The sequence below is a fragment of the Tasmannia lanceolata genome, unplaced genomic scaffold, assembly GCF_043159265.1.
Source record: "Tasmannia lanceolata isolate RefF3 unplaced genomic scaffold, GAP_Taslan_0.1 ptg000003l, whole genome shotgun sequence".
Taxonomy (NCBI): Eukaryota; Viridiplantae; Streptophyta; class Magnoliopsida; order Canellales; family Winteraceae; genus Tasmannia; species Tasmannia lanceolata.
In genome coordinates this window covers 4,779,652-4,801,026 of record NW_027518680.1, presented here as the reverse complement: position 1 = coordinate 4,801,026, position 21,375 = coordinate 4,779,652, and the positions used below count along the sequence as shown (strand labels likewise).

At 41.1% G+C, this 21,375-nt stretch overlaps 1 protein-coding gene across 2 annotated transcripts in view; it reads left to right on the top strand.

The window, feature by feature from the left end:
* LOC143848607 (ATP-dependent Clp protease ATP-binding subunit ClpA homolog CD4B, chloroplastic-like) overlaps positions 1-21,175 on the top strand; it is a 48,514-nt gene extending 27,339 nt beyond the window's left edge. The window contains exons 1-10 of one of the 2 annotated variants that reach the window (XM_077357593.1): positions 8,611-8,806; positions 11,047-11,666; positions 14,145-14,260; positions 14,362-14,589; positions 14,691-14,876; positions 15,526-15,741; positions 16,073-16,290; positions 19,435-19,510; positions 19,595-19,684; positions 19,813-21,175. In XM_077357593.1, the coding sequence (XP_077213708.1) occupies positions 11,090-11,666; positions 14,145-14,260; positions 14,362-14,589; positions 14,691-14,876; positions 15,526-15,741; positions 16,073-16,290; positions 19,435-19,510; positions 19,595-19,684; positions 19,813-21,009 (2,904 nt within the window). In that variant the 5' untranslated portion in view covers positions 8,611-8,806; positions 11,047-11,089 and the 3' untranslated portion in view covers positions 21,010-21,175. Of the gene's footprint in view, positions 1-8,610; positions 8,807-11,046; positions 11,667-14,144; positions 14,261-14,361; positions 14,590-14,690; positions 14,877-15,525; positions 15,742-16,072; positions 16,291-19,434; positions 19,511-19,594; positions 19,685-19,812 lie in introns of those variants that run through there. The other variant, XM_077357585.1, reaches the window with a different exon arrangement.
* The last annotated feature ends 200 nt before the right edge of the window (positions 21,176-21,375 follow it).

Here is a 21,375-nt window from a genome sequence, read left to right as displayed (position 1 = left end):
ACCATGGCCTAATACATCAAGTTACTGCACCATACTCTCCACAGCAAAATAGAGTTGCTGAACGTAAAAACATAACTCTAATGAACATGATAAACTCTATGTAAGGAAGTTCAGGATTACCTCAAAATTTATGGGGAGAGGCTCTTCTCTCTGCTTGTTATATTCTGAACAAGATAACTTTTAAAGATTCTGACAAAACTCCTTACTGTAGACACCCCATTTTGACCGTGCCCTGCACCTCCTTGTTTTGTGCATAACTTTTTCAAATCAATGTGTATGGACCCCAAATTACACTAGTAGGCGGTTGTCCAAGCGAGTGAAGAGGGGCTGAATTTATCATTTTGTCATATGAAAAGGGGAGTGGATTATATGAAAGAAGAGCTGTCCATAGAAATTGAAAGGGTCGGATTTATCATTTTTTTTCCTAGGGCTTGCTTGTACCCAGGCCCCCCTTGTAATGTGAAGAGTAACCACAAATGCCATATGGGGCTGTCCATGAATTAAAGGGGGTGTTAATTTATCGTTTTTCCTTTAAAAAAGGCAGCTCGAATTAGGGTTCTGGGGTCTTCTCCCCAACAGAGAGAAACCCATTTTTGAGCAGCCGCAAGAGGGAGAGAGAGACAGAAGAAGAAGGAGAAAACCCATCTCCTCCCCTAGCCGCCATCTTCCCCTTTGCAATCACCACCATTCTACCATCAAAACCCATTATCACCTCCACTGGTTTGCCATCTCCTCCATCCCCACCCTTTTCTCCGGCCGAATCCCATAGACCTCCATTGATTCCGGCAATCTTGCCGGAATCCAATCCAAAACCCTCTACCCTCCATCTAAACCGCGACTACCACCCTCCCTTACCCAAACTCGTTTCCTTTCTCCACCTCTATCTCTCATTAGCAAAACCCGTTTCCATCAGAAATAGAGAAACAGAGCAGAGAGAGAGAGGGGAGGAGGAGAAAAACACAGAGAGGAAAAAGAAAAAAGGGAGCCGCCATCTTCACCATCGGAATCCCTTCTCCAGCAACCACCGGCCACAATACCACGATCTTCCATTTTCTTTTACCCTAATCCAAACCTTGGATTTACCCATTAATCCAACCTCATCTTCTCCATTTCAAACCCAAAACCCCTTTCTCTGCAATCCGGCCACTCTTCTCCGACCACCATACCCCTATTCCATCTCCCATTTCTCTATTTTTCATCTCCATCTCTTCCACCCATAAACTCCGACCGGATTTAGCCAAAACCCATTTTCTTCGGCAAGCTTCCATGGATTCCGGCGAACCTTGCTACCTCCGGCCATCTCCCTAGCAGCCACCACCGACTACCTCCTCTATTTTACCCCTTTCCCACTTCCATTTTAACCTCTACCTTCGGCCAGTCAACTCCTCTTCTCCGATTACAGCCACCATGGATTCCGATCACCTCCAATCCAAAACCCACTTCCCACCGACCATCCTCTCAACCTCTCATCCATTTTTTCCCTTTTCCTTCATTTTCTCCACCCAACCACCTCCACCACAAACCCCATGTCCAACCCATCCCCTGTTCTATCTAAAACCCTTTTTCACCGGGCAGATTCATCCGCACAAATTTTTTTATATCCCACCGAATCTGTAATTTGTCAAATATCCTCTCTGGGTCTGCGAGTAAATGTGGCTGTTGAATTTGGGATTGTGGGTTTTGGGTCATGGACATTTGTAGGGTCGGGGCATTTACAGGAGAGTGAATCAATGTATTAGATAATAAGAAATCCAAGCGGCGGCAAGCGGGAAAACTAGAATAGGGGATCGAATTTTATCTTACCCTATTTGAGGAGCAAAAAGGTAATCCAGGAGTCGGGCCATTGATCCGGTGACCCCTATAATTCGCGATCAATTCTACTCTCTAGCAACCTCACCCAATTCAGGTAATCCTATACCATCTAGTTTTGCTATGATTTAACATTAATTCCATACTTTTTTTATAATAGCATTATATATATATATATCTGTATGGTTTTTGTGATGATATCAGTATAATTGGTTTTCGATGAATGGTAGCAAATCTATTGGTGATCATTTGTATGGATAATTACACTACCCAAATTCAACGAGGGCATTGAATCTGCTAGTTATATTCAGTTTTGATATCGGCACCACTCAGCTATGATGACGGTGCTACATCTGCTCGTTTCGTTGTGTTTTGGTAGTGGTCTACTCACCTTCTGTCACTTGTGTAATTTTAGCTTGATTTCCCTTGTCTGGATGGATGGTGGAGGGATGTATGCTTAACTGATGTAGGAAATCGGGTTATTACTTATACCCATGTCATGGGTATGAGTATCATCTGATTTCACAGGAGACCCATGTCGAGGGTTCAGCTGAATTGTTTTGTGGTTCTGAAGTTTTATTCTTTGAAATTATAATACATTGATTCATGGTTGCTTATCTTGTTTTCTGCTGTGGTGGCATTGCTTCTGGCTTTAGATTTAATTTGGCTTTTGATTGCAAGATGGCAATCTTATTTTCTGTGATGAAGGCGATGGCCCAAGCCCATCTTTAGGGGACTCGCTCAATCCAAGTAGCGCTCCCCTCTTTTGTTTAGTAGGCCTACCCAACCTTTTGGATTTCTTTTAACCATTTTTTTTTAAAAAGAGCCCTTCTCTGGGCAATGATAAGGTTACTTGGAGCCCGTCTTTATGTTTTGTGGCTCACCGCTTCGCACTTGGATCTGCATAAGTTGGTGTCCCATGTATGCACTGAAATTTTTACTAATTGGAATTATCATAATCTTTTGATATTTCTAATACTCTTCTTATCTTAAGCATTGAGTTAGGTTCTGAAGACGATAATGAATGGACTGTTCAGGTGAGATTATCTTGAAGCTTATCATATTTGTTTAATTTTGTTTAAATAAATTGTTTTAGGAAAGAAGGAGATCAGATGACTACTCTATTCGATATTATCGACATGAGTACTGTCTGATTTCAAGACGGGATTAGAAATAATATCATGTGTATTATGATATCAGATTATTACTTTAGCATCATCTGATTTCATCCCCATATTGGGGTGGTGTTTGTGGTTGGGCATAGAAGTGTTTGATATTGTTTTTGCTTTATTAGGCTATCCAGCGGCTGGTCTGGACTAATTTATGTTGTTTATCATTTTATGATTGCTATAGGTTGTGTATTTTTTTAATTGAAAATTCTTCTTTGCTTAACACTTGATTTATTTTTATAATAATTGAATGGAAATCTGAGTTTATTTGATAACCTTTTTCTTCACTTTGATTAGAGACTAACTCAGTCTTGTTAGAGCTTTGCTTGCTTGGGATCTTGGATCGTTTTCTCTGTTCTTGGGGCACTTCTTTACGTGTTGTGGTTCGTCTCTTTGAGACGCTAGTTGCTTGTTCGGGGTTTACCCTTTAGATTTAGGGCTTTGCCCTAGTTTATGGTTATGCTTGCGTGTTCCCTTTAAGATTGAAAACATTCAAAGGTCCAGAGCATTGAAAAAGCTTTAAAAATCCAAAAAACATTAGAAATTTGAAACTCAAAAACATTTGAAAACTTTAAAAATATCAAAAACATTTGAAAAACATAAAAAACCTTTAAAAATCTAAAGTGTTGAGTGTTTCTTTTAGAAGCGTATTAGGCGAGTTCGATTTTCGAACTACGTTGGCTTGATCCTCTTCTAAGAGGTACGTAGTGCAGCTTGGGATCTTCATCCCAAGTCCAGCCAAACTTTGTAAATAAATGCTTTAACCCTTTTTCTTCAAAACCTTGTTTTCAACAAGATCTTCCTCTAGAGTTAGGAGTTTGTCCTAGATAGAGAGTTTTAGAGTTAGGAGTTTGTCTTTTGTTGTGTGCTTGTTGTGTGTTTGTGTTAGAGTTAGGAGTTTGTCTTTTGTTGTCTGTTTGTTGTGTGCTTGTTTTAGAGTTAGGGGTTTGTCCTAGAGTCATAGGAGCGCCTCCGTCCGGTCAGTTGGCGATTCACATCGCCGACTGATGACTAGGTCTAAGATGCGTTAGTGATCCCATTGTTTTCCTTAGGACGCACAGCCTAGTTACACATAGGTTGTAGGAACCACCTGCATTAGCTTAGGGCAAACCTGCATTTAGTTAGGGCATATAGGGTGTCCTAAAATCTACAATTCACTGGAATTTAAATAATTGCTCAAGAAGCTTTAATGACTAGTCCGGTCTTTTAGATTGAGTCTAAGATAGAGGTCTAGGTGTCTTAGGCATCCTAGCTTAGAATAGGCGCGAAGAACTACGTTGCCTTGATTCTCGTGGAGGCGGGGATACGTAGGCTTCTTTGGATGAATATCAGACCATCCGAGGACTCGGGCTAAATCGTTTAGAGTCTTAGGATTTGTTGTTTTGTTATATTGTATATTTTGTTGTGTTTTCTTACTTTCTTGTGCAGAACTATACCTTTAGCTGTAGCATGCATGTGTTCGTCCACCAGAACTTAAACACCCTTTAGGCATGTCACTCATAACCTAGCTATGCTTAGGCAACACATCTTTCATTTTATTTTATGGGTGCTTATTATCTTTATCCTCAGGAATGCATGCTTAGGTAGACGACTCCTGAGGATTGTTCTCATTTCACATGATTTTTGCCCAAAACTCTTCGAGGTTAATAATAAATGGCATAAGAGACCAAGTGTTCGCACTCGGGCGAATTGGGGGCGCTCTTCGGACCTTCTCCATTCGTCATCAGGCACGGACCTTTTGTATCTCTGGTTATCCATTGCAAACAGAGCATTTGTTTTGGTTCCATGGCGCATCCATGGATGGCGACTCTGAGTTATTTTTAGATATATCTTGGTTTCGAGCCCTGGCTCCGGATCAGGATGTATCTCTTTCTTTTTATATCGCCACTCATGCTATGCTGTGAGGGTGGCAACAGTTTCGAGAGTTCCCTGGTAGAGCTCTCCTTCACATTGTGGAGATCTTAGAGGATTGCATGAGGGATCTCGCGTCCCGCGCCGTCGTCCTCGGATCGGGGTCTACAGGCTGGCGACTCTGCTGGGGAGTTCTTGAAACATTGCCTAACTTTGTTAAAATGCCATTTTTGCTAACTTTGGAGGAATTTGGGTTAAAATCATCTTAAATGGGAACCTTTTCGCTTAGAATCCAGGGGCACCAGATAGGTGCGTAATTAAAACAAGGGATTCACACTGCACATCATGCATTATCATAATTTTTATTCCTTTCATTGTTTTTTTATTTGTTTTCATTATTGGCTCCACGGGATAGATTCAATGCGTGCCCGACTGGGATGTCATTACACCCTGATGGTACTGTTGAATCTATTTCCAAGCTATGCGCCGGTGCTGCAACCGTAAACACTGGGCGTACTTGTGTTTACAGCAGCCAATGAGCAATGAAGCATACTATGTCTAACATTGGGCGTACTTTTGTTATACATATTAAGTATGTTTCATACGCATAGTACCCATTAGATTGAGTCCGGAGCCCTACTTTGTTTTATATATTATGTATATACTTACTGACTTAGTGAAATCCAACTAGGAAGTACCCGTGTTTATATAAGTATATTGCATTCATATAGGGTCGAACATGTGTTGCTTACACATGTGGAGCCTAGAGTCAGGAGCCTTGTCCTATCTGTAGACTAGGGTAGCTCACCTTGCGTGGCTACAGCACGGTCCTAGTACACTCACTGGTCTGTCGCAAGTCGAGACTTTCTCGACTCCGTTAGATAGATTAGGGCTGGTGCCCCTGGTTAGGATATATGTGTATGTATATATACCTATATATACTGATTATGTATACTAAGGTTCTCCAATTGACACCATGTATTGGTATTTCCATTCATGAACAAATTTATTAAGACTTCTTCTTTCTGAAATTGTTTTGGGCAAAAATCTTCATCTGGGTTAAGGACAGCCACTTTAATTAGCATGATCTGGACTGATACCCCGGGACACTACTGCGAAAGATTTTATAGGCTGGAACCCACTCTGATGGAACATTCCTACTACATTCACTTTATGGCCTTCAAATGGACGGGTAAGGAAATAATCTTAAAGAAGCTGAAACCCACCGACTCTGATGGGACATTCCTATTACATTCACTTTCTGGCCTTCAAATGGGCGTGTAAGGAAACATGGAGCAACAATCCACACTCAAGTTCTTCAAATTGTTTGGTTTGGTTGGAGTGGTTTAGACTGTGACATCTCTGGTGGTGGGCCTTTCCTGATTGAAGGGTCTAGAACATGCTGGCTACATGTTTGTGGACCTGTAGGAATCTTCTAATCTACTTCTCACACAGGCCCATGATTTCTAAACCCGACCCATGTTATTTTCGGGTCGGGTCATCGACCAGACCCAAGTTGCAGCCCTACAGATCACAATATGGTTAAATTAAACTTTGATGGCTTGAGCATTGGTAATCTTGGCCTACCCGGCAATGGAGGGCTTCTCAAGGACGAAGCTGGCTTGACTAGAGGTCGTTCTCAGGTCTTATTAAGATCAAAGATTCTAACGAAGAAGGAATTAAATACACAGAGATATCTTGAGCCGAATAATTGTGGAAAGGGACAGGCTAAACGTCATTAGATAGTTGGATGGGAGAAGCCCCTACCCGTAAAGATTTGCAATTTTTGTTATGAGATCCAAGATCAGCCATGTTTCATTTGTCACGCCAGGAGGTCGGTTAATAGTAAAGCGGACCGGTTCGCTCGATTAGGAACAAACAGGGAACAACCACAAAGCTCCAATGGCAATATTCATGCTTGAGCAGGAACTTTAGGGAGCTTTCCATATATAAAGGGAAGATCAACTGCCATTGAGTCCCGTCTCCTCAAAAGTCAAAACTCTCCTCCAAAACTGTTCACAGTTCTCTCCTCTTGCTATATACTTGGTTTAAATGGATCAAGTACATAGATCCCGGCCATTGATCCTGCTAAGGCGACACCAACAGTAAGATCAATTCCTAACAACATTATCGCTTGATGCCACCACATGGTCCATAGTGATTTACTCTTTGGTCTGCACCCACTACAGGATAGTGGGTCTCAGCCCCGAACCCTAGCTTATATGTAATTTTTTACAACAAAATTACATACTATTGGATTATTGGTCTGATTTTGGACTCAGCCCACGAGATCCAAAGAAAGGCCTATCAGGTGGACGGTTTTGATCAATCTAAGGTGGAACCTATTAGTCCAAAACAAGGGGTTGACATCCACCTTGTTTTGATAATGAGACAAATCACTTTGTTTTACAACTTTTTAACCAGCTTTAAAATTCTATTACAATTCTGAAAAAACTATCAGCAGCCAATTAGAGAAGTATAAAATAAGTACGGGCGCTCGGGCTAGTTGGATCGGGTTGAGACCAACCCTAGCCTAACCCGAGATGGCATTCCTTCAACCATAATCCGACCCAAACCGAGCCTCGTGTTGAGGATGGTCAACCCTAACCCAACCCGCCTCTAAATCTTTCAACCCTATCCCAACTCATCTAACCCGATATCGGGTCGGGTTGAGTAGGGTTGGGTTCGGGTTCACCTAGGGCCAAACAGAAAAATACAAGGAAAATGATAACCCAAAGAAAAGTATGATAAATTTAGAGGACGGAGTTCAGGTTCAGGTCAGGTCGGGTGACGCCAACGGTTAGGATCAATTCATGCAAGAGATTGGGGCCAGTATTGTCTGGGTAGAGGGATTGCTTTAAGGTTTCCTTGGGCCTTGTTCGTTTTAGATTGCTTTAACCAGTTTTAAAAAGCTATTACAGCTCCAAAACAGCTATCAACGGCCAATTAGAAAGGTGTAAAAGAAGCGTAGTCATCCAATTATCAAAACATTTTCGTGCCGATATCAGTTTGCTTAATAATTGTCGGATGAGTGCATTTTGGCCCATGGCCCCCCAAATACAAGGCGCTCGGATTGGTGAACAGGTGGGTCCCACTGAAACTTTTGCTTTCCCATCTATTGGAATTCCTCACTCCGAGGGGAGGAGAAGAAGATATCTAAGAAGGACAAAAGCCATGTGTCAGGGTTCCACGTAAAAGCAGCTAATCCCTCCCTCTAACGGCTAGCTTTTAGGGGTGAGTTCTACGCGGTTAAATTCCCTACACCACTGGTGAGTCCCCATCAACTACGTGAACCTCTTATGTCCTATAAAGAGGTTGTGGGCCCTCAAATGAACGGTGTGGATCATCATAGAAAGTGGGTCCCTGTACTTTCTGAAAATACTAAGACTTCAGGTGCACACATCATATAAAATCTCTATAAATAAATAACCCCGATAATAGTGCCATTAGGGTTAAATCCTAAAGATCATCATCGGGTCCCCCATGGAACATATGTGTTTAAATTTAGACTATTGATATGGTGGGCCATTACAAAGCGCCCCACATGGTCAGTTCACATGCCAAATGTACAAAGTATTAAACCCTACTAGAATCAAGGGTCTAGAATCATTCTATCAGGGTGGGACCAATGATAACAGGCCAGACTTGTACTTGTCGGTTGGAATATTCAGTGCTCAACTCAATGAAAACCAAGACAAATAGGTTTGCTTTATTTAAGAATAAGGGGTATTTTCGTCATTTAATAATTTAAAATATACCACCGTTTGTATTCACATTACCTGCAAAATAGTGATAGTTGGAGACTCTTAATGCAAAAACCCCCAATATGGAAACTGCTCATGCACGTAACAGCCTCCCAAAAGAGGAAAGGATTACACACAGTTCCTTTTTCATCCATCCACCCTTTCCTTCTTCTTATTGCAATCTCAGGCTTAGGGTTTCTTAATAATTCCAGCTCCCCCAGGTCACTGATTTTGGTATATATCTCTCACTGCCTAGAGTGTTTTTTTTTTTCATTTTTTATGTTCATTTACTTTAGTGTTGTCTTTTGTGAGTTGGGTTTTCTGCATTGTGCTCATGGGATTTAGATTAGGGCGTGGGTCCTGTTCTTGCGTTTTTTTTTTTTTTTTGGGTATCTTTAAACTGTTTGGCATGGATTGGAATATGGGTCTACTGTTCTTCTCTTTTCTTTATAGCTGATTTTGATAAAGCATAAATGGGGTAGGGGCAGACAGAAGACAACTTGGGTAGAAAATAACAGAGAACATGACCTTGGATAGGATAGAATGGAAGAAAATGATACACATAGGAGAACCCAACTAGAGCCAGGATTAGAGTCGGATAGATTCCTTTGACATTCTTTATGAATTTTTTCTAAAGGATTCATTTAGCCAGCCCCAACTAGTTTGGGACAAAGGCTTTGTTGAGTTGAGTTGAGTATAAATGGGGTTGGACTTAGATATATAGTGTGATTTTTATTCTGCAATTGATTGATTGAATATTCTTGAAATTTTAATTTGTGCATTTGGGTATTCTGGATGCAAAACCCATTTCTAGAAATATTGTTTTCTTTCGTCTTATTAACTGCGAGATTTTAATTCTGAACTTTTTTTTTTATCAATGCAATGATACCTAGTAAGTAATGTTTATTCATTTTTGTGAAACTGGAAATGTATAATGGGTGTCAAAGAAACTGAAATAAAATCGTTGAGGGGATTTTTGAAGTTGCCCCTAAGGACTGGTGATGTTGATTTTCAGCTCGTAATTTTGTTTATTCTGTAGATTTTCTTTCTTTCTTTCTTTTCTTTTCTTTTATAATGGTAACAGATAACGGAGTTTTACTAACTATGTGTGATTGTGTGCGCGTATGTGATTGTTTAAACCCATACACGAGTCTCCTTTGTGTAGGTGTAATAGGAATCAGAGACTTATACAGAATGCTAAAGAAGCATCTTTTTTCTTTTTCTCTGCTTTTTTCTGAAATTGATAATAATTTTAAATTTCTAATGTCTTAGTCAACATAATTGAGTCCCTTAGGCTTCCATGTATGTTACTGACACTCGTGAGTCCTGACCATATTCAAATTAGTTCATGTTGTCCCTAATGTTATGTTGAACAGAACTACTGTCCTTTTTTGCATACCTGGACAAGAAAAACATCTATTTCCAAATCATAGTGACCTGGGTAATGAGTGATTTTGCTCTTCATAGATCTAATTGGTAATGTTTTCATTCGAAATAATCAATAAATAGCCTGAAAATCTAAAGCATCTGAACCAGTGTGATCTATGAGCAAAATCACTTACATTCGTGGGACATTCGGGATGGTGAATTTGGCAAGGATCTGTTATCTGTTGGCTTGTCATCAATGACTGCTGCCACTTTTTTTATTGGTTTATTTAGTGCCATTGTAGGGAATAATGGAACCTTGTAGTAGTTCTTGGAGACTTGGAGTAGAGACTGCAGCATTGTTGCTCCTTATCTTATTTTTGAGTTCTCATGCTTGTTTTTCTTTTTTGAATGACAAGAGAAAATTCATTGGACCGAGGAGGACCCGAGAAAATTCATTGAGTCCCTCATGCTTGTTTTCATCTGGTTTAATCCCCTCTCTGCATGTAATAGTGGAATTTTATTTCCTTAGTAGCCATGTGCATGATCAATGACCGTCAAGGATGCCATTGACCAACAATATTGGTTTTGTATTGATGTACTTATGCTATTTAACCGATTTGATTGCTTTTGTGTCATCTCATAGCAATATTTTGGGTATCATTATCCTGATTTATTTTATCCAATAAATATGTGGTGGATTGTTTATTTGCTGCTTGTATGCAATCATTAGTCCAAACATAAAATCTGATTTATAGGCATCCTAGTTATTTCTCTTGTTTTTTCATTGTAAAGTTTTTAATACTTTGACAGTTGATCTAATGTTGAAACTCGAAAGCACATACGTAATTTTGATCACTTTGAGTCCCAGTTATTTGCGGGTGGGGATTCGTCAATAGAAGAGCGTACTTTACCTTATAATAGTGTCCTCGTGGGCAGGTTTCAGTTATAAGTTTCCCTCTCGGTTATTTTTTGTAGCAGGGTTATTTAATGAGGCTTTGTATGCTTATCTTTTCTTTTTCTTTTTTTTAAGAAAAAGGATAGCTATGTTGTACCTAGCCATGTTTAAATTGTCATCAACTAATCTTGTGCACCTGTACTGTTTGCAGGCTGCTATTCTACAAATCTAGGTGGTTCTAGCCGTTCAGTATCATGGCTGGCTCTCTGGTTTGGTCAGCATCCCACCCTGCTACATTTGTTTGTGAAAACCATGACCGACCTCGAGGCTCTAAGAAAACTGGAAAGATGACTAATATGAGAATGCAAAAGATGAATAATATCCAGAAGAAACCTCTAAGACTGCAACATTTCACAGGATTGCGAGGATCTGATTCATTGGACACAGTAGTAAGATCTGACTGTGATTTTCATTCTGTGGTCGAATCTGCTATTTGTGCTCCTCGGGGAAAGGGTAATCACGCCGTTGCAGTAGCCATGTTCGAGTGCTTCACTGAAAAGGCAATTAATGTGATTAAGCTTGCTCAAGAGGAAGGAAAATGGCTAGGACATAATTTTGTTGGTACAGGGGAAATTTTGCTTGGCCTTATTGGTGAAGGGACTGGTATTGGTGCAAAAGTTCTGAAATCAATGGGAATTAACTTGAAGGATGCCCGTGTGGAAGTGGAGAAGATCATTGGAAGGGGTAGTGGATTTGTGGCCATGGAGATCCCATTTACTCCTTGTGCGAAACATGTTTTGGAACTTTCACTAGAGGAAGCCCGGCAACTTGGTATCTTCTTTCAGACCTTTGCACCAGAAATAGGCCACTGACTTGCTCATCTTAACTCATAACTCCTGGCCCCATCCACTGAAATACATTGGTTAAGTCTGCAATCATAGTAATTTGGTCACCAAGCGTTAGGGTTGATAAGGACTCTCTATGAACCGGCATTATCCCCCTAACTAATAATTTTAATAATATAATTGTCACATCCCGACCCCACTGTGTAGATATTGTCTGGTTGTGGGCCTCAACCCGCCCCGATTTTGTTCTTCCGTAGCACTACCGTGCCTGACCCACCCCGCATGGATGCGGAAAACACATCAGGGGAGAAGAGGTCTACATATAGCCCAGGAACTTTCTCTTCCTTTCCGATGTGGGATTCTACAATCCACCCCCCTTAGGGCCCAACATCCTTGCTGGAACACCGTACTGGAGGAGGTACGGCACTAATACCATTCTGTCACGCCCCGACCTCACTGTGTAGATATTGTCCGGTTCTGGGTCTCAACCCGCCCCAATTTTGTTCTTGCACAGCACTACCTTGCCCTACCCACCCCGTAGGGATGTGGAAAATGCGTCTACACGGGGAGAGAAGGGGTCTACATATATAGCCCAGGAACTTTCTCTCCCATTCCGATGTGGGATTCTACAATCCACCCCCTTAGGGCCCAGCGTCCTCGTTTGCACACCGTACTGGAGGAAGCACCGCTCTGATACCTTTCTTTCACACTCCGACCCAACTGTGTAGATATTGTCTGGTTCTGGGTTTCAACCCGACCCGGTTTTGTTCTTCCGCATCACTACCTTGCCTGACCCACTCCACAGGGATGCGGAAAATGTGTCTATAGATGGAGAGAAGGCGTCTACATATATAGCCCAGGAACTTTCTCTCCCTTTCCAATATGGGATCTTACAATCTACCCCCACCCTTAGGGCCCAGCATCCTCGCTGGCACACCATACTGGAGGAGATACAACTCTGATACCATTATGTCACGCCCCAACCCCGATGTATAGACATTGTCCGATTCTGGGTCTGAACTCGCCCCGGTTTTATTCTTCTGCAGCACTACCGTGCCTGATCCACCCCCTGGGATGCAGAAAATGCGTCTACACTGGGAGAGAAGAGGTTTGCATATATAGCCCAGGAACCTTCTCTCCCTTTCTGATGTGGGATCCTACGATCCACCCCCTTAGGGCCCAACGTCCTCGCTAGCACACCGTACTGGAGGAGGTACGACTCTGATACCATTATGTCACGTCCCGACCCCATTGTGTAGATATTGTTCAGTTCTGGGTCTCAGCCCGCCCCAGTTTTGTTCTTCCGCGGCACTACCATGACCGACCCACTCCGCAGGGATGTGGAAAATGCGTCTACACAGGGAGAGAAGGGGTCTACATATATAGCCTGAGAACTTTCTCTCCCTTTCCGATGTGGGATTCTACAATCCACCCCCCTTAGGGCCCAGTGTACTCGTTGGCACACCGTACTGAAGGAGGTACGGCTCTAATACCATTCTGTCATGCCTCGACCCCACCATGTAGATATATCCGGTTCTGGGTCACAACCCACCCCGGTTTTGTTCTTCCGCAACACTACCGTGGCCGACCCAACCCGCAGGGATGCGGAAAACGCGTCTACACAGGGAGAGAAGGGGTCTACATATATAGCCCGGGAACTTTCTCTCCCTTTCCGTTGTGGGATTCTACAATCCACCCCCTTAAAGCCCAGTGTACTCGTTGGCATACCGTACTGGAGGAGGTACGGCTCTAATACCATTATGTCATGCCCCGACCCCACCATGTAGATATTTTCCGGTTCTGGGTCTCAACCCACCCCTGTTTTGTTCTTCCGCATCATTACTGTGCCCGACTCACGCCGCATGGATGCGGAAAACACGTCTACACAGGGAGAGAAGGGGTCTACTACATATATAGCCTCTCCCTTTTCGATGTGGGATTCTACAATCCACCCCCCCTTAGGGCCCAACATCCTCGCTGGCATACCGTACTGGAGGAGTTACAGTTCCAATACCATTATGTCATGCTCCGACCCACTGTGTAGATATTTTTCCGGTTCTGGGTCACAACCCGCCCCGGTATTGTTCTTCCACATCACTACCGTGCCAGACCCACCCCGCAGGGATGCGGAAAATGCGTCTACACAGGGAGAGAAGGGGTCTACATATATAGCCCGGGAACTCTCTCCCTTTCCGATGTGGGATCTTACAATAATACCTTTTATTGAAGATGTTTTTATATTTATTTCCATTCAACAACGAAAAACAGTATTTTTCCTTTCAAAAGACTGACTGTGTGAAGTATCCCCTTGTATGGCCTTCATATCTGCACGAAAGAACAATATTTGATTTAATTGAGGGGATCTTTTATTTTATTTTTAAATTTTCATTGAGGGGATCTTATTATTAAAATTCTTTTGAATTACTAAACCAACATACAAATTCAAAACCATGGAATGTTTCAGGCCATAACTATATAGGATCAGAACACCTACTTTTGGGACTACTTCATGAGGGTGAAGGTGTAGTTGCTCGCGTGCTTGAGAACCTTGGAGCTGACTCTAGTAGCATTCATACACAGGCAAGTTTCATATCCCCATCTCTTATTATTCTTATAATCCAATTTACTTCAGACATCCCGCTCACTTGATTTCAAAATCTGAACCTTTTTGGTGTAAGCAGGTTATCCGCATGGTGGGTGAAAGTACTGAGGCTGTTGGTGCTGGGGTTGGAGGAGGAAGGAGTGGCAATAAGATGCCAACACTTGAGGAATCATTCAAAAAAAAGAAAAAGAAAAAAAACAAGAACAAGATTCCAACACTTGAGGAGAAGGAGATGCCAACACTGGAGGAGAAGAAGATGCCAATACTTGAGGAGTACAGCACCAATCTGACAAAGCTCGCAGAGGAGGTTTTTGTGTCATTTTTACTCCTCTACATTGTTTGTAGCCATGTGATAGTTTGGCCATTAAAATAATGAATGAAGGTTCTAAACGTATCTATTCTTTTCAGGGTAAATTAGATCTTGTTGTCGGAAGGCAGCAGCAAATAGAGCGCATGGCCCAAATTTTAGGCAGGCGGACAAAGAATAATCCCTGCCTTATTGGAGAGCCCGGTGTTGGGAAGACTGCAATTGCAGAAGGGCTTGCTCAATGCATTGCAAATGGTGATGTTCCAGAAACAATTGAGGGGAAGAAGGTGAGAGCTAGGATCATTTGACTAATTAAGTCAGTTGTAATTAGTGCTTTCAAGTCTCAATTTAAACCATGTTTTGGTATTTCCATTCGTGCACAAATTTGTTGAGACTTTCTTCATTATGAAATTGTTTTGGGGCAAAAATCTTCATTTGGGTCATGGACAGCCACTTTACATTAGCATGATCTGGACCGTTACCCCTTAAAACTCTACCGTGTAAGATTTTATAGGCTGAAATCCATTCTGATGGAACATTCCTACCACATTCACTTCCTGGCCTTCAAATGGACGGGTAAGGAAACATTGAGCAACGGTCCACACTCAAGTTCTCCGAATGGTTTCGTTTGATTGGAGTGGTTTCAGGCTGTAACATCTCTGGTGGTGGGCCTTTCCTGGATGAAGGATCTAGAACATGTTGGCTACATGTTTTTGGGCCTGTAGGAATATTCTAATCTACTTCTCACACGTAAAGCTTTCTCATAGTCAATTTTGTTGTTGTAATTTTACAGATATATGGGCTCTTCACCTGCACTTGGTTGATTGTTTTATTCCTTTGATGGACATCCCTGATTTTTTATCTTTGGCTTGCTCTCATTGTACTCTATAAAAATCGCATAACTAATGTTCAGAATTTGTTTCTCTTGCAATTCAGGTGTTTTCTCTGAATATGGGCCTTCTCGTTGCTGGCACGATGTATCGTGGAATGTTTGAGGCAAGATTAGAGGGGCTGATGGAAGAAATTAAACAAAATGATGAGGTTATACTCTTTATTGATGAGGTTCATACTCTAATCGGAGCAGGAGACGCCGTGGGTGCCAATGATGCTGCAAACATCTTGAAACCAGCACTTGCAAGAGGCGAACTGCGGGTAATTTAGATTTCATATCTACACCTGGGGTTTTCTTACTCATGTGTCACTTTATTTCTCTAGCTTTTAGGAAAAGTATGTTGTCTCTTACCTTTTTTTTTTTTTTTTTTAAAGTCTGTTGTCTCTTATAAATCTTAAAAAATAAAAATCTTAGATTTCCATGGGCTGAAAATTTGGTTGAAAGGGGAATAATCGACTATTGCTCTTTTTCTGTGTGGTTAAATTGGAAAACTTCTGCTTCCCCTAGTCTTCGACTTTAATGCGAAACAAGTAGGAGTTATAACATATCTTAATATAGTCAGTGCTAAAGTACTTTTTTCATCTGGCGCAGTGTATTGGTGCTACGACGCTCGATGAATACAGAAAGCACATTGAGAAAGACCCAGCTTTGGAAAGGCGATTCCAGCCAGTAAAGGTGCCTGAACCGTCTGTTGATGAGACAATACTGATTTTGAAAGGGCTACGAGAACAATATGAGCTTCACCACAAGCTTCGTTATAGAGATGAGGCTCTAGTTGCTGCTGCCCAATTGTCACACCAGTATATTAGGTTAGTAGTGCTCCAGTAATAGCGTGCACTGTTTGTTTAGTATTTAGGAAGAAAGGGTATACAATCACTTCGTATCTCTTTTGAAATGAAACAATTTCGTTAGGGGTGTTCAATCGGTTATAACCGAACCGAAATAACCGAAATAATTTCGGTTATCAAATTTCGTAAACTGAAACCGAACCGAATTTTACGAAAACCGAACTGATTAAAAATTCGGTTATTTGGTTAACCGAATAGTGAAAGAAAAAGACAAAAAAAATCTATTTGGACGGTTTGATCGGAGGCTATGATCAATCTATCGAAACAGTTTTTTAGGCACAACCTATTGAAGTTGTGATCAATCAAATGGACGGTTTGGATCATCCTACAGAGTGCCCATACACCATTTTTTTGAAAAAATAATGTTTATTTTTGGTTAATTTCAGTTATTTGGTTAACCGAATTTTTTTCCCTAGATAACAGAAACCGAATAACCGAATTAACCAAAAATAAAAATCAAACCGAACCGAATTAGCAAAAAACCGAACCGAACCGACCGAATCAATTCGGTTCGGTTCAGTTATTCGGTTAAAACCGAATAATGAACACCCCTAGATTTTGTATCTCTTTTTTCCAACTCAACTAGACACCCTACAGACCTATGTGCCCGACACATACACTTATACATCAATAATGTTGAAAACAATCCATTTCTTATTGGATTAGTTCAACAGGTTCAGCTGGAATCGGGGGTCTGGCGGAGTTCGTAAAAATGATTGATTTTCATATGAACCAGCCATTTGATTCAATTTTTGTCCTGAATTGGCTTATTCAATAGATATACTTTTCCCCCTGTTTATATCAGCAGGGTTATGGAATTGCAATTTCAGTCTCATTTTCTTGTCTCATTGGAGTCCCACCAAACTTTGCATAAGGTGCATTGCTAATTGCCACTTAGTCATACATAAAAACAAGAAGAAGGAAATGAAATCTATCAAACTTCTGTTATTATTATTCTCTTTTGAAACGATTCAAAATTTGTTGAAGAAAGAAGAAAAATACAAAGAAAATGCTACATTACAGGCATAGATTGCCACACTACAGATACATCTCTATGGAACCCGCTTTGATCAAGGGAGTCATCTAAATCATTTGGACATCTAGAAACAGACAAAAAGAAGAATTCTTACCTTTATTTAAACCGTTAGTCTTATCTATTATATGCACCACTATACCCAGTAGCCCAAGCAATAACATTGAGTCTCCCTTCACCCATAGGGTGCATCAAGGTTCTCGGTGAAAATAAGGAGCCCTTGTAGGAAACCACGAGCTTCTGCTTCATTCGAATCCTTAGCTCCCACATGATTGGCTAATGTTGAGCTGTCAACACAATTTTCCTAGAACTATTTCAAAAAACACCCCTACTCCCACAGAGGTCCAGTTCATACTATCCTCTAAAAATTAGGCACAAACATATTTCCAAGTTGACCCAGCAACTCAATCAAACAAGCAAACTCCATGCCTCTGAGGTTACGATGCGAAGCTCATCCCCACACTACCCTCCCTCACACTCTCTCATAATAATCAAGGACACAACCCCCTTTTTTTGAAGACAGGCTAACAAATGAGCATTACCTAACCACAAACCTTCCCAAAGCCTAATTCCCACTCCCTCTCCTTCCCTTTATCTAATCAGAAGATAAAAACTACCTTATAACACTACACATCAACTGCCATCCATCCAAGATCCTACCTCTTCTTGACTCTCTCGCCGTGTCTGCCCATCCACTCCAAGCCTCATCGTATTTCCCCCATAATAGTCTTCCTCTAGAGAGCTTCCCTTCTTTCTCAATATATCACCTTTTCTTTCTTTGTCATTCCATTTTTTTTCTGGTTTCTTTAATTTTTTATTTCTTTACTGGAAGCCCCATCTAACTTTTGGTCGGTTTCAATCAGGGTTTTAGATATGTTGAACAATATTGTATATATAATATAGTATATATTATATATTATATATAATATATAATATCAGCATTGGCCCCACCTCTGATGCCAATATGTTGTCAGATATCTTGAGATAAATTGATTATATTTTAAAATGTCGTGATATTCAGGCAATATGGCGCGATATTTAAAGGTCCGTTATATCACGATATTTAAAGGACCAATATATTCAAACTATGGCTTCAATCAGTCAGACAGCAAACACTAGTCATGCTAAAAGCAGCCCAACTTCACCATCTTTAGTTGTAACCATGGCTGTTTGATAGTATATTTTAACTCCTTAAATATCTTCTTATATCCATTATTTCAAGAAATATTTATTATTTTGTGTAACATTTATGATACACAAGTATTTCATTGTTAAATTATTTTAATCAATTTACATTTTCATTTTTTTTTTTTAAATGGCCTGGTCATATCTGGTTCTGGCTGGTCCAGCAAGACAAATCACCTTGCCATTTTGGTGGCTGGTCAGGAAATTAGAACACATTGCTTTTGGCTGATCAATGTTACCAGGATGGCATAGGACCACAAAGTTAAAGTTAAAGAGACAAAGACCAAAGTTTGTTTTATTCTTGAGGGCAAACTTGCACAGCTTTTACTGTTAATATAAAATGCATTGCAGAGAATGCAGATGAAGTTGTCTCATGATATAAAGAATAAATAATTTTGATTGATTGATATGCTTCCAGATCTGGAACACATCATCAATATGACTTATCTGCAAACAATGTACCTACTCAAAAAGATTGTTCAACAGTGTACCTACTGAAAAGAATTGTTCTGTTTGTGGAGCATCATGTTCTAGTACTCATCCTAAATCTCTCAATACTTGAAACTTGAATCATTCCCTTGCTCTTGAGTCCGAATGTGATCAACGGGAATAAGCATGCACCCTAGTGAATTGACAATAGGGAGGTTGATTACAGTCACTGATAGTAGGGATTTTGCTCCCCCTGGAGAATTCTTTAGTACTCTTTATATATGTATCTGATTTTCTTCTATACAACAGAAAAATGGAAAAAAAAAGAAAGACACTGGTTTAAAACTTTAATCCTTGGTTATCATCTGTTTTACTTTCTAACATTCTTATTCACTCAGCATTGCTAGCATAGAACTTGCATCTGTTTTTCTTCTTATATATCTTTCCATGTGCTGCAGTGACCGCTTCCTCCCTGATAAAGCAATTGATTTGGTTGATGAGGCTGGTTCTCGTGTTCGGCTTCGCCATGCACTGGTATGTCTACTTGTTCAGATCTTGTCAACACTTAGAAACATTGTCTCTACTGTACGTTGAGTGCGTTTGGTCTTTCTGTGGCAGGTCACTGAAAATACCAGAGAGCTTGAGAAAGAACTCAGGAAGATCACCAAGGAGAAAAATGAAGCTGTCCGCGGCCAAGACTTTGAAAAGGTACTTTAAACTTCACAGCTGCAATATATAGCATAATTTGATTTCAGAAATGCAAATTGCTTGGTAATATAGATGGAGATGGCCATGTCATCCACTTCAGGATGCTTACACTGTTGAATTCTTGACAGGCTGGGGAACTGCGGGATAGGGAAATGGAACTGAAGGCTCAGATCTCTTCCCTAAAAGACAAAGGTAAGGAGAGAAGCAACACTGCGAGTCCTCTTGTTACTGAAATAGACATACAACACGTAGTCTCATCTTGGACTGGAATCCCTGTTGAGAAAGTCTCTAGTGATGAGTGTCACCGTCTTCTTAAGATGGAAGAGACTCTACACAAGCGAGTCATTGGGCAGGACGAAGCTGTCAGAGCCATTAGCCGTGCTATCCGACGTGCCCGTATTGGCCTCAAAAACCCCAACCGCCCAATCGCTAGCTTCATATTTTCTGGTCCTACTGGTGTAGGGAAATCTGAACTGGCAAAGGCACTTGCTTCCTACTACTTTGGCTCCGAAGAAGCCATGATTCGTCTTGATATGAGCGAGTTTATGGAGAGTCACACAGTCTCCAAACTCATTGGCGCCCCACCTGGTTACATTGGCTACAACGAGGGTGGCCAACTTACTGAAGCCGTTCGCCGCCGCCCTTACACTGTCGTCCTATTTGATGAGATAGAAAAGGCCCATCCCGATGTGTTCAACTTAATGCTTCAGATTTTGGAAGATGGAAGGTTGACGGATAGCAAGGGCCGGACTGCGGATTTCAAGAACACACTCGTCATAATGACATCCAATGTCGGAAATAGCGTGATCGAAAATGGTGGTCGACGGATTGGGTTTGATGTCGACCATGACGAGCAGGACAGCAGCGACAACCGGATAAAAAGCCTGGTGACAGAGGAGCTTAAGCTACACTTCCAGCCAGAGTTCCTTAATAGGCTGGATGAGATGATTGTTTTCCGGCAGCTGACAAAACTAGAGGTGAAGGATATAGCAGATATAATGTTAAAGGAGGTGTTTCAGAGGCTGAAGGCAAAAAAAATAGAGGTTCAGGTTACGGAGAGGTTCAGGGAATGGGTGGTGGAGGAAGGATATAGCCCAAGTTATGGGGCGAGGCCGTTGAGAAGGGCAATCATGAGGTTGTTGGAGGACATCTTGGCGGAAAAGATGCTTACAGGAGTGATCAAGGAGGGAGATTCAGCTATTGTGGATGTCGATTCTGATGGAAACGTGACTGTTCTCAATGGTAGAACTGGCATCCCCTACTCGTTGCCAGCTCCGCCAGTTCTCATGCGATCCTCATCCATGGTAAGTTCTGTTAATACTTAAAAACTTACTTCTCGTAAAACATGGATGTTGTGATGACCATGGATGTTGCTGACTTCCATGTTGAATTTGATTTTCACCCATTCACAAAGCTTTTTTTTTTTTTTTTTCAAATTTCCTTTTTTTGATTGGAAATATTTTTTCAAATTGCTAAAAGGGAAGTTTTAGAGATTGTTTTTTATAGGGCAGTGATAAATCGACTCCCAAATATCTTAAATCGACCCCCATGTGTCTTTCTCACTCCTCTTTACACATGGGGGTCGATTTAAGATATTTGGGAATCGATTTATCACTCCCCTTTTTATATTATGAAAGTCCAAATGGGTGTTTCTTATCTAGAATTGAGAACAATGAGCACCTTGGATTAGG